This window comes from Nomascus leucogenys, chromosome 3, assembly GCF_006542625.1.
Source record: "Nomascus leucogenys isolate Asia chromosome 3, Asia_NLE_v1, whole genome shotgun sequence".
Lineage (NCBI taxonomy): Eukaryota > Metazoa > Chordata > Mammalia > Primates > Hylobatidae > Nomascus > Nomascus leucogenys.
In genome coordinates, this window is record NC_044383.1 from 32,722,876 (window position 1) to 32,738,539 (window position 15,664).

At 40.2% G+C, this 15,664-nt stretch overlaps 1 protein-coding gene across 3 annotated transcripts in view; it reads right to left on the reverse strand.

Moving 5' to 3' along the window:
* Window positions 1-2,812: 2,812 nt before the first annotated feature.
* The window catches only part of SLF2 (SMC5-SMC6 complex localization factor 2), a 54,557-nt gene continuing 41,705 nt past the window's right edge, over window positions 2,813-15,664 (reverse strand). For 2 of the 3 annotated variants that reach the window (XM_003255346.3, XM_030808384.1), the window contains exons 18-20: window positions 11,365-11,451; window positions 8,443-8,511; window positions 2,813-6,067 (exon numbers count right to left, since the gene is read on the reverse strand). In XM_003255346.3, coding sequence (XP_003255394.1) covers window positions 6,032-6,067; window positions 8,443-8,511; window positions 11,365-11,451 — 192 coding nt within the window. In that variant the 3' untranslated portion in view covers window positions 2,813-6,031. Of the gene's footprint in view, window positions 6,068-8,350; window positions 8,512-11,364; window positions 11,452-15,664 lie in introns of those variants that run through there. The other variant, XM_012505729.2, reaches the window with a different exon arrangement.

Here is a 15,664-nt window from a genome sequence, read left to right on the forward strand (position 1 = left end):
AGGAAGACTGCTGGTCCCTCAGTAGCAGATAGGAGAGCAATTAAACTGTAGGGGTCCAGGGGGCTAAGAGGCACAGCTTCCCAAATGTTCACAGAACCTGCAGTGCTGACTTCAGATACCTCTGGAGGTGGCGAGGCCAGTGTGGTAGGCTCAGTATCACTCACCTTCACTTTATGAGCCAAGCTTTGCTCCTCTGAGGTGCTGATGGCAAACTCAGACATTGCTAAATGAGCAAAATGTGTGATTTCGATGATCACTGGGCAGTTACTTCAGTACTTTTGATACCAGACCACAATCCATTTCCTTCTGCTATCCTCCCAGTGAAATCTCTAAACCTAATGAGAGTATCAGATGTAAAAGCAATTAATGGAGCTGTCCATAGGAAGCCCTTTTGATTTGACAGTACGTCTCTCTGCAAATCCAGTGGATAAAATAAGAACGGGGGAATACTGACAGACAGTGGAAAAGAAAACTGGAAATCAAATAAAGAAATTAACCCTAACCCAGCCATAAATCTGCATCCTGGGACACAGGGAGGTCATTCTTTGAACAGGCTGTCACTCATCCATAAGGTCACTACCCTGGCTGCTTCACAGGGTGGCTGTGAGAGGATTCCATTTGGAAACCTTCTGGAGAACTTCACACACACAGAAAAGTATGAGTTTTGTTTTTGCTAGTCTATTTTCCCCAACTTTGCTGTAAGAAAGTGGCTGAGGGTAGTGCTGGCCGTCTTCAGCAGTGATTGTCAGCCACTTACACACCAGAGTTTAGCTCCACTTTGCACAGAACAGTTACTTACTGTAGCAGGGATCCTAGGTGAAGGGGGTGGGTATGAATTCCTGAAACTTGAGCAGGTTCCCTGAAGCAAGAGAACTCTGGCCTAGTCAAGTTGTCCTGCTTCCTGTTCAATGTGGCGGCATTTCTGTTCCTGCTTTGCCATCTCCATCTCTGGTTTGCCCAGCACTTTCTCTTTAGGTGGTGTGATCTTTATTTTGGCCATATATACAGCTGAGGTGCTTCTTCTATAGGGGCTGTCACCAGTGCAACAATGCAGAAGTCTCACTATTCCACTGTGCCTCAGAAGCCTGTTTTGCCTGTTAAGTTTTCCTCCCAGCCAGTCGTCTTGGAGTCAGACCCAAAGCTGGGCCTTCTGGTTTGCCCTCTCTTGACTCCAGCCTAGGGAATGGCTAGTAAGGGAAAGGGAGTGTCAGGACATTTCCACAAATGCTGGAAAACCACCACCCATCACCAATTTCTCAGCTTTAGCATGCTGGCTTTTTTAAAAAGTGGAAATTTTAATAAAAAAAAATCAGCAGAGATAGCTGGACAGAGAAGCCTCTGGAGCTCTCGGTATCCAAAGAAATATGGCACACTTACAACTATAATTTTTGGAGATATGGTTTGCTCAGATGTCAGTACACCCTGAAGTGTCTGCTTAAGATCAAATCTGTCATCAGAGAAAAGCCTCGTTAGAGCAGCAAGCATTTGCTGAGTTTTTTTTTTTTGTTTTTTTTTGAGTCAGAGTCTGGCTCTGTCCCCCAGGCTGGAGTGCAGTGGCACCATCTCGGCTCACTGCAAGCTCCACCTCCCGGGTTCACGCCATTCTCCTGCCTCAGCCTCCCGAGTAGCTGGGACTACAGGCGCCCGCCACCACGCCCTGCTAATTTTTTTTGTATTTTTAGTAGAGACAGGGTTTCACTATGTTGGCCAGGATGGTCTCGAACTCCTGACCTCGTGATCTGCCCGCCTCAGCCTCCCAACGTGCTAGGATTACAGGCTTGAGCCACCGCGCCCGGCCTGCTGAGTTCTTGCTATATGCCAGGCACTGTACTAGGCACTTTTCATACATTAGCTCGCTTAGTCCTCACAAACCCTGAGGTACACACTATTATTATTCCTTTTAACAGAGGAGGAAACAGTGAGTTTAAGTAATTTGGCGAAGATCAAAAGGCTAGTGTGATGAATCTGGGATCTGAGGTCAGGCCTTGGGGCAAGGTCAAGGCCGTTAACTTGCATAAGGCTGTGCTGCCTGCCCTCTAGTAAGTACTTATGGCAATGTCTCTGCTTCTTCCTGGGCTGTCATCCCCTCATCCCTCCGCCCCACTGTCAGAGAAAAATGCTCCCGTTTAGTCTCTTTCTAGCCAGCCTGTCAGAAGGGAGAAATACTGGTATGGTTTTGGAACTCAAGGCCTCTGACAATGCCTAGGCCTTCTATGGGCTCCAAAGTTTCTCCTATGAGGTTTCAACCTCTACCTCCCAAGTTGGCATACCCAGAACTGTATCTGCCTGGCAGGTTGGAGGTGATCTCAAGCCCTGCTTCTGCATTGTACAGCTTCTTCTTTCTTGGTCCTGGGCTCAAGAACAAGGGAGTCAGGTTAAGGGTATTTGTTTCTAATTCTCTTTGCCCAAGAACAGAAAGTATTTTAACCTGGATACCAGGAGGTAAGATTCATGAGGGTTCTATGTTGCTCACCATCAAATCCTTACTGAATCCTAAAAAGAGTGCCTAGTATGTAGTTGAGACTCAATTGTTAGAATGAATGGTGGAATGAACATAGTGAATGAGGTAAGAATGAGATTACTGAATTCCTGATTGCAAAGTATACAGCAATTAACTGGGTTACATAAAAGTGAACTGTGTACAATGATGGCTTTATGTTTTCCAGAAACAGGAGACATCAAGCTAAAAAACTGGACAATCCAAAGCAAGAAGAAATGTTTAAAAGCCAGGGGACTGGGGTGGGCTGAGGGAACAGGGCATTCCAGATAACTTAGCCTCCCCGACTCCCAAACAAATATTACCAAACACACGTTCAAACTGAGAAAAAGCAGTTTTAATAGCACACACACACATATTCATAGGACTTTAACAAGATGTAGTATAAAATCTTTAAAAAAATAAAAGGAAAGAAAAAAATCTGTATTTACTGCCTAAGAGCTGGTGGATTAACTGGCTGACAGGACTGCCCAGGAAAAACAAATGCACAGATAATGAGGTATGCCGACACTGTTCATGAGTAAGGAATAACCACAGATCATGCTAACTGCTCTACATGCCCAGCCGCCTGGACCCTACTGTTGCCTCCTTAGCGACAAACCACCACAGTCATCCCCTAATTCTCCAACTCAGTAGCTTGTTTGATGGGCTACCTCTTAAAATTTTCATTTTTAATTTAAAAATTACCCTTGGCTTAAAGATGCCACACATTATTACTGGCCAGTCCCCCACCAATTATATTTGTTTTGATAAAAATAAAAATGCAAATACTCCAACTAAGCCTGGATGATAACACGCCATTTTGTATCTTTTACATTTGAGGAGATTTTTGTGAAGTTGAAAGCAAGCTACTATTTGTGCTTGAAAGCAGAAACAAAATGCAAACCTTCCAAAAGGTGACAAAGGCACCACTGCCGTCAGGAGATAGAAAATGTACAAATGCTGTTACTTTACGGCTACATCAATGCATTTTGTGCATGGAGAGCCTCTTAATGTGATAAAAGTAGTAGAATTATATTTTCAGTAACAAGAAAAACAGTTAGAAAAGGCAAACAGTTACACACAAAAGCATAAACACAAGTACCTTAATGTGCAGCTTGCAAGAAGGGTAATAAGTTTGCCATACATATCCATAAAATTAGACAAGGTGATTTTTGGCACAGTAATATTGCCAAACACACCACCACTCAGTGCAAGCTTTGTTTGCCAAGTCCCCAAAGTGGCCTGACATTCTCTGTGCAATGAATATTTCTCCCTCTCTACCATCCCATTCACTGGGCAATAGCAGCAGGAGGGAGACAAAGCATGGGTACTCAAGGGAGAAGTAAAATACTTGATTTGGCAGAAAAACCATGGGCTACTTGTGCTAAAAGAGAGTCACAAAATTTTCATGAGAACCCAAATGCAAATACTGACTAGACTATGACCTGGAGTCTGAAGACCTCTACCAGAGTCATAAATACAAGGGCCTAAACTGAGGTCTGGCCATTTATTTTAAAGGGACCATGAAGTATTTTTTTCTAAAGGAGAAATATAATTGAAAATAGAGATTTTTTTCTTATTGGAGCTGTTAAATAAAAATGTATCAAAGTGGTTTTAAATTTGATAGGCAGTTATCTGTTGAAACTGCAATACAAAAGGGTCATTAAAAAAAAACCTGAATAACCCACTTGTCCCCCCATTAATGTACACAATTAGAAAATATTTACACACTGTAAATTACAAGCAATATAAGCAGTATTTTATACTTTGAGATTTTGTACACTTTACACAATGCAAAATGAGAAAAATATGAACACGTATAAAATTACACGCAAATAATGTATCTACAAAGGATTAAATTACAGAATGAAAGCCCCCATCCTTGGGCAGATAGATGCCAGAGTTTCAAGCTTCTGTCAAATAGAACTCTTTGTATCTATCTCTTTAACCATAAGTGGCATTTTGTAACAATACCCTTGAGAGGTAGTATCAAGATAATATTCTTACCAGTAAACAACACAGAATAAAACTTTTGTTGGTCTGACTCTTGGAGCCTCAATCAGTTTAGGTTCTTGGAAACTGGATTTACTTAGTCTTCCCTATAAAATCTTTGACTGCCAATGCTTGATTGACATGAGCTCAAAAGTTACTGATGCTATTTTAAATAATAAATTTAAGACAAAATGCTTTTTACTCCTAAGCCTCAATTTGGAGGTAGAAAGTTATTTTATTTTCTTGCCTCTCAAACCGCAAACATCAAGTCCAGTTTCCGTTCCCCTCCATCATCTTTCCCCCCACAACTGGAGACACTAGAGCACTCAGGAGAACAGGTCACTCAAGCCAATACTGAAAGAACAACAAAAAAAGTTGGCATTCTTTCAGGAAACAAACCCTCCTAAAAGGGACATCTAGTCAACAAAATAATTTTCTAGTTGGCTAGTAAGGGTTTGTTACTACCCCTGGGCTAAAACCAACATGTGCACTTCCACTAACCCTCTACCATTTAAACCAAAGGATGGCTTTCCAGTGTTTAAGAATTTAAAGCAGCTGTGGTTTTGAAGTGCAACAACTTCAAGATACAAGAGCGCGCGCGTGCGCGCGCGCACACACACACACACACACACATACACACAGACACAGTGTCCCAAAGAATTCAGGTGTCTGCCAAAATTATACACTCATGGAAACAAGGTTGTTGGAAACTTGTCCAGATCTTTAGGCTTTTACAATATAGACTTCTGTAATATGGTTACCAAGAGCCAGAATTCTAAGATATAGCCAATATTCTAAGATTTAACCAGTATTTAAAATACATGCATTTAAAAGAAATCCAGAACAAACTGCATATGAATGTTCTGGCATCAAAACAGGGCCCCTACTTTACAGCTTAACCTCTTCCTCTTAAGGGGATCTGACAACATACCAAACTTTTGTTTCTCAACTGTTTAAATGTATTTTAAAAACAGATTTATAATCTTGAGTAATGAAGGAAAATGCATGGATTGAAACCTCCCTGTGGTTTATAAAAGTTACAGAAAAGATTTATGCTTTTTATTACTAAACTCAGTTTTAAGCATTCCCTTTGTGTCCAAAAATAAACAAGAGGGAAAATTAAACCCAACTGGAACTTGGTCTTGCTTTCCATGTCCAACTTCTCAAGTTAGTCCAAGCTCTTTTCTTATATATTTCCTGTGATTATCCAAGTGACAAAATTACTATCTAAAAAAGATAATTGGCTTATAATTTAACAAAAGGAGTTAACTGGGGCAGGTTACACATGTGACTATTATTCTGCTTCTACCCCTCCCATCTTTTAATAAGACTCTGCACTTTAGAAAGGTCAGTTGCCTTAACAATTAAGCAGATCATATTTCATATCTGCTTCAGAAATGGCAATTTCTTCATTACCAGCTTCATACTAGATATTCAAGTGGCACATTTGCTGTACATTTTCTTGGCATTCATTGGATTCTATAATAATCCTTTCTACTCCTCTAGGAAAGGCTCTTATTGAATTTCTCTTGGTTCATGTTTTTGCTGCTGCAACTCCTATTAAGAATCTGGTACCCAGAAGTCATGAAGCTGCCCCTAAAAAAGGGAAGGAGAAAAAAGAGGGTAAAGCAAAATTTAATCACATTATGAATTAATCCTTATAAAACTACTAATCATCAGACAATGGGTTTTGATAAGACAAGTAATAAAATCTTTATATTGACTTCTCTGAAAATATATGGTAATCAGATTCAAATTTCACATTTAGTGGTCAAACAATAAAAAACAGTATAAAATACGTGCAGGATGTTTTTCTCACCACTGCACACATGGAGGGACTTAGTTAAGCAGATTAAATAATGTTAAGCTGATTAGTATAGTTTTGCTATTAAATTGTTTTCCGTTTTAATACCACATCAGTACACGACCAGCATTAAAAGAAAATCTATTAAGGTTAGAAACAAATACAAAAACAACAAAACATAAATATAAGATTTCTCAAAGACTTAAAATAGAGAGATTGCTTTATCTACTTAATATTCAGTGTTCCTATTATTTTGATATAAAATATAAGCAACTTCTAGGCCCTGGCTACTCAAAGTTTAGTCCCTGAAGCAGCAGCATTGGCATCAATCTGATAACTTGTTAGAAGTACAGAATATCAGCCGGGCGCGGTGGCTCATGCCTGTAATCCCAGCACTCTGGGAGGCCGAGGCGGGCGGATCACGAGGTCAGGAGATCGAGACCATCCTGGCTAACACAGTGAAACCCCGTCTCTATTAAAAAATACAAAAACATTAGCTGGGTGTGGTGGTGGGCGCCTGTAATCCCAGCTACTGAGGAGGCTGAGGCAGGAGAATGGTGTGAACCCAGGAGGCGGAGCTTGCAGTGAGCCGAGATTGCACCACTGCACTCTAGTCTGGGCGACAGAGCAAGATTCCGTCTCAAAAATAAAAAAAAATTAAAAAAAGAAAAGAAGTACAGAATATCTCAGTTCTCACTCCAGACCTATGAGTCAGAATCCATATTTCACCAAGTTCCTAGTTGATTCCTATGTACTTTAAAATTTGAGAAGCGTCATTTTAGACAATCCTATGCCAGTTACTCTGTAAACAAGCAGGCTAGCACACTTACTAGCAGGTGTTAAAAAAAATGTCCCTCTTAGGCAAAGACTCCTTAGACATAACATCAAAAAAAGTGAGATATATACATAATAAATAAAAATAAAGGAAAGGCAACACAGAATGGAAGAAAATATTTACAAATTATATCTCTAATAAGGGATTTGTATCCAGAACATACAACTCAATAATAAAAAGACAAATAACTATATTCAAAAATAGGCTTTTTGAAATGAAGTATGGGATGAAAAAAAATGGGCAAAGGATCTGAATAGACATTTCTGCAAAAAAGCTATACAAATGACCAATAGGCATATGAGAAGATGTTTAACACCATTAATCATTAGGGAAATGCAAACTAAAACCACAATGAGACTCTACTTCCCTACTCCCTACTATGGCTTTAGTAAAAACAAGTGTTGGTGAGAATATGGAGAAATTAGAAACCTCAGACATTCTAGTGGGAATGCAAAATGATGCAGTCACTTTGGAAAACAGTCTGGTAGTTTCTTAAAACACTTAACATAGAATTACCATATGGCCCAGCAATTTGACTTCCTTTTCAAATGTTTCATTTGAGAACACATAGTCATATAAAAACTTGCATACAAATGTTCATGGAAATATTATTTGTAATAGCCAGAATGTGAAAACAATACAAATGTCTAATAAGTAGATAAATAAATGTGACATATCCATACAGTGGAAAATTATTTGGCAATAGAAGGGACGTACATGCTATAACATGGATTCACTTATCATTATATTAACTGAAAGCAGCCAATTACAAAAGATTACATAGTATATCTCATTTACCGATGTCCAGAATAGGGAAATCTATAGGGACAGAAAGTAGATTAGTGTTTGCCTAGGATTTGGGAGGAGTCAGGAGGGGAACCAAGGTAGTAGAGGAAAGGGGAATGAATGACTGCTAATGGGTATGGGATTTCTTTTTGGGGTGATGAAAATGTTCTAAAATTAGACTGTGGCAATGTTCTTCACTCTGTCAATGTATTAAAAGCCACTGTACATATTAAGTGGGTAAAATCTATGGTATGTGAATTCTATCTCAATAGATCTGCCTCAAAAATGCTCTTAATCGAATAACCTCCATTTGATGCAATGTAATATTTTTAAATGGGCTCAACCACTTCTGGAAATAAATTAATGAATATAAAGCAAATAAAAACTAAAAAAATTACAAACCATGTACTATACTGGCATTTTCAGTTTATCTTAAGATAACTAGAAGCAAGTACACTGTTATACTCTATTTTATTTCAAACAGTATGAAGAGTGCCATTCAGCAAAACTATTAAGAATACATGAAATTGTATAACAAAATGACACCTGAGTAGGCCGACAGTTCTGGATTATTTCCTGCCATTTTCCATGTATCCTAGCGACCAAGTCTTTCACCTTAAAAATATCAAAAACAGGAAAAGGGATCGGATTAAAACATCCTCACCTACAATCAGCTTAACACTACACAAAATATCTGACAGCTGCAACAGGCCCACACTCAACAACTCAATTTGATTTCTGTCAACAAAGAGAAAATAAACTACTCATCTTTTGAAGGAGATTTCAAATCATAGTAATTAATAAGACTTTCCTTTATCATCATAATCTAAACTATTGAATGCTTATGATTTAATTTTCCTGTTATTAAAGATCATCCCCCAAAACACATTCTCTGCCTTCAAAGGAACTTAACTTTAACTTGCTGGCTTTTGAACAACCAGATAGAGAAGCTGAAGGGTGGTCTGTGTCAACAGGGCCCAAGGCTTTGGCTGTTCCATGCCTTCCCTTCCCAGCTTCCCTTTGAAAGGATCAAGGCCATTAAAAAAATGTTTATTTGTCCCTCTCCACATTATCAGAAGATCCAAAATTCACTGTTACTCCTCTCCGTGTTTGTGCCCAAGTACTATGAATCCCCTTTAAATACCTAGTATTTTCCTACATTTGGAGTAGCAAGTGTCTGTGCAAAACTGAAACTTTACCACAAAAACCAAACTCTATCACTCTAGAGATTCTCAATTAGCTATTGAACATAACTGCTTGAGAAAAGTGTTTTAAACAAGTCAGGAATTTTACAGCAGCTTTAAATTTATAAAGTAAATTATAATCTATGCTTTTTTCTTCATCCACAGTTCAGCAAATTAAATTTCTCCAAAACAATCACCAACTTTTCTGTAATAGAGGCTTTTGGAGAGGCAGGCAACTCACCTATTTCTGCAGGACCATCCCTTGAAGCAATTTCCACAGACCACTGTGTTGCTTTCCACTTTAAGTAGAAGCACTGGCAACAATCTGTGCCAAGCCCCTATCTTTAAGAAACACAAAACTTGGGTGGTCCCCTTTTAGCATGTCTGACAGTAGTAGCCACCACCAAGTTCTACAGGCCAGGAATTCTGGTCAATGAATGCTCAAAAGAATGTGCTTCTGAAACTAGAGTTCTACTCTTGGGGAAAGAGCTATCCCCTACATGTATCTGCAAATCAGAAATCTGATAACTTCATTAGTTGCTTATTTTTGTATTTAACTTAAATTTACTAAAATAAATACATATACTAAATCCGAATGGGTATCGTTTAAATGACTAACCTTTGCAGCTAATTAATGTAAGATATTAAGTTACAAAGCTGAGGCTTCACATTCAATGACTACCCAAAGACAAGAGGCAAAAAGAATCAGCTTTGTATTACATTACCAAAGCTAAAAGATAATCTTGGAATAAAAAAATCCTTAGAAAAAAGTATTTTTATTTTATTTAATTTATATTATTTTTTGAGACAGAGTCTTGCTCTGTCGCCCAGGCTGGAGTTCAGTGTCGAGATCTCAGCTCACTGCAAGCTCTGCCTCCTGGGTTCAAGGGATTCTCCTTCCTCAGCCTCCTGAGTAGCTGGGACTACAAGCACGCACCACCACACCTGGCTCATTTTTGTATTTAGAAAAAAGTATTTTAAAACTGTCTGATTTTATGTTTCAGGAAAAACTGTCAAATCATTCTATTAATACTAACATTACTTTCCTACTCCATACTCATATATTTGGCTTTTCTACTGTCTTTGAGTATATAAAACCTTTAAGAAAAAAAGCTTAGCAAGCTTAGTGCTGAATCATTTCCACCCTAGAGCTCAGACTAGGTGTTGTATGACCCAAAGATTTGAAGACTCCTGGCCAGGTGCAGTGGCCCACACCTCTAATCCCAGCTCTTTGGGATGCCAAGGCAGGCGGATCACAAGGTCAGGAGTTCGAGACTAGCCTGGACAACATGGTGAAACCCCGTCTCTACTAAAAATACAAAAAAGAAAATTGCTGGGCATGGTAGCAGGTGCCTGTAATCCCAGTTACTTGGGAGGGTGAGGCAGGAGAATTACCTGAACCTGGGAGGCGGAGGTTGCAGTGAGTCGAATTTGTGCCACTGCACTCCAGCCTAGGCAACAAGAGTGAAACTCCGTCTCAAAAAAAAAAAAAAGATTTGAAGACTCCTTCCTTTAATATATTCTTCAATGAAACATTCAAAGAATAACAGCTAATCTATTTGTACTCTATGAATAAAACAACTTTTCAACCATCATAAAATTTCAAAGCCACTGTTTCATAACTTATATATTTATTTAAATAATGCTTCAATCCTTGATGGTAACTTAAGCATGAAAATTTTAATTTGTGTAATGGGGAAAAATATGTATCATTAGTACTAGAAGTATTTTTCTTCTTGGGTGTCAGGAGTTTCAGAACACAAAGTAAAGTGAAAAGTGTATTTGCTTTGAGATTTTTTTCCTTTCACTTTTAATTTAGCTACACTAATTTAGCAGGAGCTGATTTCTGCTATTAAAAGAGAAAGTCCTATTTCCAATCTTACATGTTTCTTTTTTTTCTGAGACAGAGTCCTACTCTATCTCCCAGGCTGGAGTGCCATGTGTGTTCATAGCTCACTGCAACCTCAAACTCCTAGGCTCCAGTGATCCTCCTACCTCAGCCTCCCAAGTAGCCAGAATTACAGGTGCATGCCACCATGCCTGGCTATTTTTCAAAATTTTTGTAGAGATAGAGACTTGCTATGTTGCCCAGGCTGGTCTTGAACTCCTGGCTTGAAGCAATCCTCCTGTCTCAGCCTCCCAAAGTATTGGGATTACAGGCATGAGCCACCATGCCTAGCCTTATATGTTCTTTTTCTGAATATAGGCCTGTATGCTTCTATCCTTAAATATTAACGGAACCAAGATTAGGGAAAAAAAAGAAAAAAAGAAAAAACACACTTACCTTAGTTCTGTAAAAAAGTCTTGCATCTTCCCTAATATCACATTTAACATGCTTTTCCAAAGCCCCACAGAGTAGCACAAAGTGTTTCTGTGCAAAACAAATGCAAGGGATGAAAACAATTCTGAAGCATTACAAATTAACAAAGAAGAAATTATGCAGCTAGAACAACTAAATCATTTAAAAATCTATTATTCCTGTTAGCAATGACTGATGTTAACTATCCAACATAACAGTAGTTGTATCAGTGAAAGTTGCTTCCATGACAGTAAGATTACTAGTTTAAAAAATATACACTCTAACAAAAGTTGTTTTGCTATGCATTAACTCGCATTAATGAAAATTAACCCCAGAGCTCTAACTAGGTAATATAGTACTCAGAAATTTAAAGAGTCCTTCCTTTAACATACTCTCTAACAAAATATTCAGAAAACAGCTAGCCTTTTTTAAAAAATAAAAATAAAAAAATTTTTTAAAGAAATGGGATCTGGCTCTGGTGCCAGGCTGGAGTGCAGTGGCACAATTATAGCCCACTGCACCCTTGAACTCCCCAGCTCAAGTGCTCCTCCAGTCTCAGCCTCCTGATTAGCTAGGATTACAGGCATGCACCACCATGACCAGTTCTTTTTTTTTTTTTTTTTTTTTTTTTGAGACAGAGTTTTGCTCTGTCACCTAGGCTGAAGTGCAGTGGTGCGATCTCAGCTCACTGCAACCTCTGGCTCCCAGGTTCAAGTGATTCTCTGCCTCAGCCTCCTGAGTAGCTGGGATTACAAGTGTGCACCACCACACCCAGCTAATTTTTATATTTTTAGTAGAGACAGGTTTTGCCACGTTGGCCAGGCTAGTCTCTAACTCCCGACCTCAGGTGATCCACCTGCCTCAGCCTCCCAAAGTGCTAGGATTACAGGTGTGAGCCACCGCGCCCAGCCAATTTTTTTTTTTTTTGAGATGGAGTCTCGCTCTGTCACCCAGGCTGGAGTGCAGTGGCAGGATCTCGGCTCACTGCAAGCTCCGCCTCCCGGGTTCACACCATTCTCCTGCCTCAGCCTCCCGAGTAGCTGGGACTACAGGCGCCCGCCACCACGCCCGGCTAATTTTTTGTATTTTTAGTAGAGACGGGGTTTCACCTGGTCTCGATCTCCTGACCTCGTGATCCACCCGCCTCGGCCTCCCAAAGTGCTGGGATTACAAGCGTGAGCCACCGCGCCCGGCCGCCAATTTTTTTTTAATTTTTAAATTTTTTTGTGGAGACAGGGTCTCACTTTGTTGCCAAGGCTAGTGTCAAATGCCTGGCTTCAAGTGATCCTCCCACTTCAGACTCCCAATGTGTTGAGATTACAAGCATGAGCCACTGCGACTCGCCAGCACAATACTGGCGCATTTGATATTCGGTGATGTTGGTATCTAAGAATATATTATACTGTTGCCAAGGTATAATGGTTAAGTTCCACTCCAACAAACAGAGCTAACACTTGCTGACAAATAATCTTTTCAATATGACATGATTATAAGACCACTATCATGCCCCTCTTTCTGGTATATATGGGAATTCTTATAGCAAATCAGTTTGCGACTTTTTTTTTTTTAAGAGATAGGGTCGGCCGGGCACGGTGGCTCATGCCTGTAATCCCAACACCTTGGGAGGCTGAGGTGGGCAGATCACGAGGTCAGGAGATTAAGACCATCCTCACTAACATGGTGAAACCCCATCTCTACTAAAAATACAAAAAAATTAGCCAGGCGTGGTGGCGGGTACCTGTAGTCCCAGCTACTCGGGAGGCTGGGGCAGGAGAATGGCATGAACCCGGGAGGCAGAGCTTGCAGTGAGCTGAGACTGCGCCACTGCACTCCAGCCTGAGCGACAGAGTGAGACTTCATCTCAAAAAAAAAAAAGAGATAGAGTCTTGCCCTGTTATCCAGGCTGGAGTGCAATGGTGGGATCATAGCTCCCTGCAGCTTTGAACTCTTAGGCTCAAGTAATCTTCCCATCTCAGTCTTCTGGGTAGCTGGGACTACAGGTACGTGCCACCACACTTAGCTAGTTTTTGTTTTTGATTTTTTGTGGAGACAGTATCTTGCTATGTTGCCTAAGCTGGTTTTAAACTCCTAGGCTCAAGCAATCCTCCTGTCTCTGCCTCCCCAAGTGTTGGATTACAGGCATGAGCCACCACACCTGGCCCTATTTTTTTTTTCTATAAGAACAAGAAAACCTTTCATTAATAGAGGTTCATACTCAATTCTTTGAAAAATTATGCATCTTAAATTTTAGAAATGTATAGACCTAAGCAGTTCTCTCACATATACTTGGTGAGAATGTAAATGAACACTTTCTGGGATGAAAATGTGATAATAGCTATTTAAAATAATTAAAATTTGAAATATTTATAAACTTTGATCTAACAATTCTACTTCTAGGAATTTACCTTATGGCTATGCTTGCAGAAGTGGGCAAAGATATATGAATAAGCATGTTCATATTAACACTATGTGTAATCACAAAAAACATACTGTTTATCAATAAAGGCTTCAAAATACTATAGTTATTAGACAGAAGTGCTAATATTTGATTTTTTATATATTTTTTTGAGACAGGGTCTCACTCTGTCACCCAGGCTGGAGGGCAGTGGCATGACCACAGTGCATGGCAGCCTCGACCTCCTCAGGCTCAGGTGTTCCTCCTGCCTCAGCCTCCCAAGTAGCTGGGACTACAGGCATGTGTCACCATGCCCGGTTAATTTTTTTTTTTTTTTGTAAAGGCGGCATTCTGCTATGTTGCCTAGGCTGGTCTTGAACTCCTGGGCTCAAGCCATCTGCATGCCTTGTCCTCCTAAAGTGCTAGTATTACAGTTGTGAGCCACTGCGCCCAGCCAAGTGCTAATGTCTTAAAGAGGAGGCCGGGCACAGTGGCTCACACCGGTAGTATCAGCACTTTGGGAGGCTGAGGTGGGTGGATCACTTGAGGTCAGGAGTTCAAGACCAGCCTGGCCAACATGATGAAACCCCATCTCTACTAAAAATACAAAAATTGGCCAGCGTCGTGGCGCATGTCTGTAGTCCCAGCTACTCGGGAGGCTGAGGCAGGAGAATCGCTTGAACCCAGGAGACAGAGGTTGCAGTGAGCTGAGATCGTGTCACTGCACTTCAGCCTGGGTGACAGAGCAAGACTCTGTCTCAAAAAAAAAAAAAAAAAAAAAAAATTTTTTTTAAAGAGGAAAAAAAGGAAGTTGCAAATGATACTAATACTATGATTCCATTTTTGTTAAAATAATTGCTAGTATATTATATGTAATATATTAGTAAATTGTGAAGAAATTTACAGGAGGGCACTGGATTGTAGGAGTCTTTCAGTTTTTACTTTATATAAGTTTTACAATAATCACTAATTTTTTTTTTTTTTTTAAATAGAGATGGCATTGCCCAGGCTGCTCCTGAACTCCTGGGCTCAAGTGATCCTCCTGACTCAGCCTCCCAAAGTGCTGGGATTACAGGCATGAGCCACCATGCCCAGTCACTGACTTTTTTAATCATAAAAAGTAATTTATAGCCGGCATGGTGGATCACGCCTGTAATCCCAGCACTTTGGGGGGCCGAGGTGGGCGGATCACAAGGTCAGGAGTTCGAGAGCAACATGATCAACATGGTGAAACTCCGTCTCTACTAAAAGTACAAAAATTAGCCAGGTGTGGTGGCAGGCACCTGTGATCTCAGCTACTTGGGAGGCTAAGGCAGGAGAATCGCTTGAACCTGGGAGGCAGAGGTTGCAGTGAGCCAAGATTGTGCTAGTGCACTCTAGCCTGGGTGACAGGGCAAGACTCCGTCTCAAAAAAAAAAAAAAAGGTATGAAATATAAAAACCATGTAAGAACATTACAGACAGATGACTGTATTAGCTTCCAATCAGAAAAGCAAACACTTTTTTTTTTTGAGACAGAGTTCTGCTCCTGTTGTCCAGGCTGGAGTGCAATGGTGTGATCTCAGCTCACTGCAACCTTCGCCTCCCGGGTTCAAGCAATTCTCCCGCCTCGGGCTCCCCAGTAGCTGGGATTACAGGTGCCCACCACCACGCCCGGCTAATTTTTGTATTTTTAGTAGAGACAGGGTTTCACCACGTTGGTCAGGCTGGTCTCGAACTCCTGATCTCATGTGATCCACCCACCTCGGCCTCCCAAAGTGCTGGGATTACATGCGTGAGCCACTGTGCCCAACCGCAAACACAGTTTTATACACAATAGCATTTATAAAAACATAAGAACCAGTCTTGTGTCTTTTCTATTATGTCTAGGAGATACTATTTTTTTTTTTTT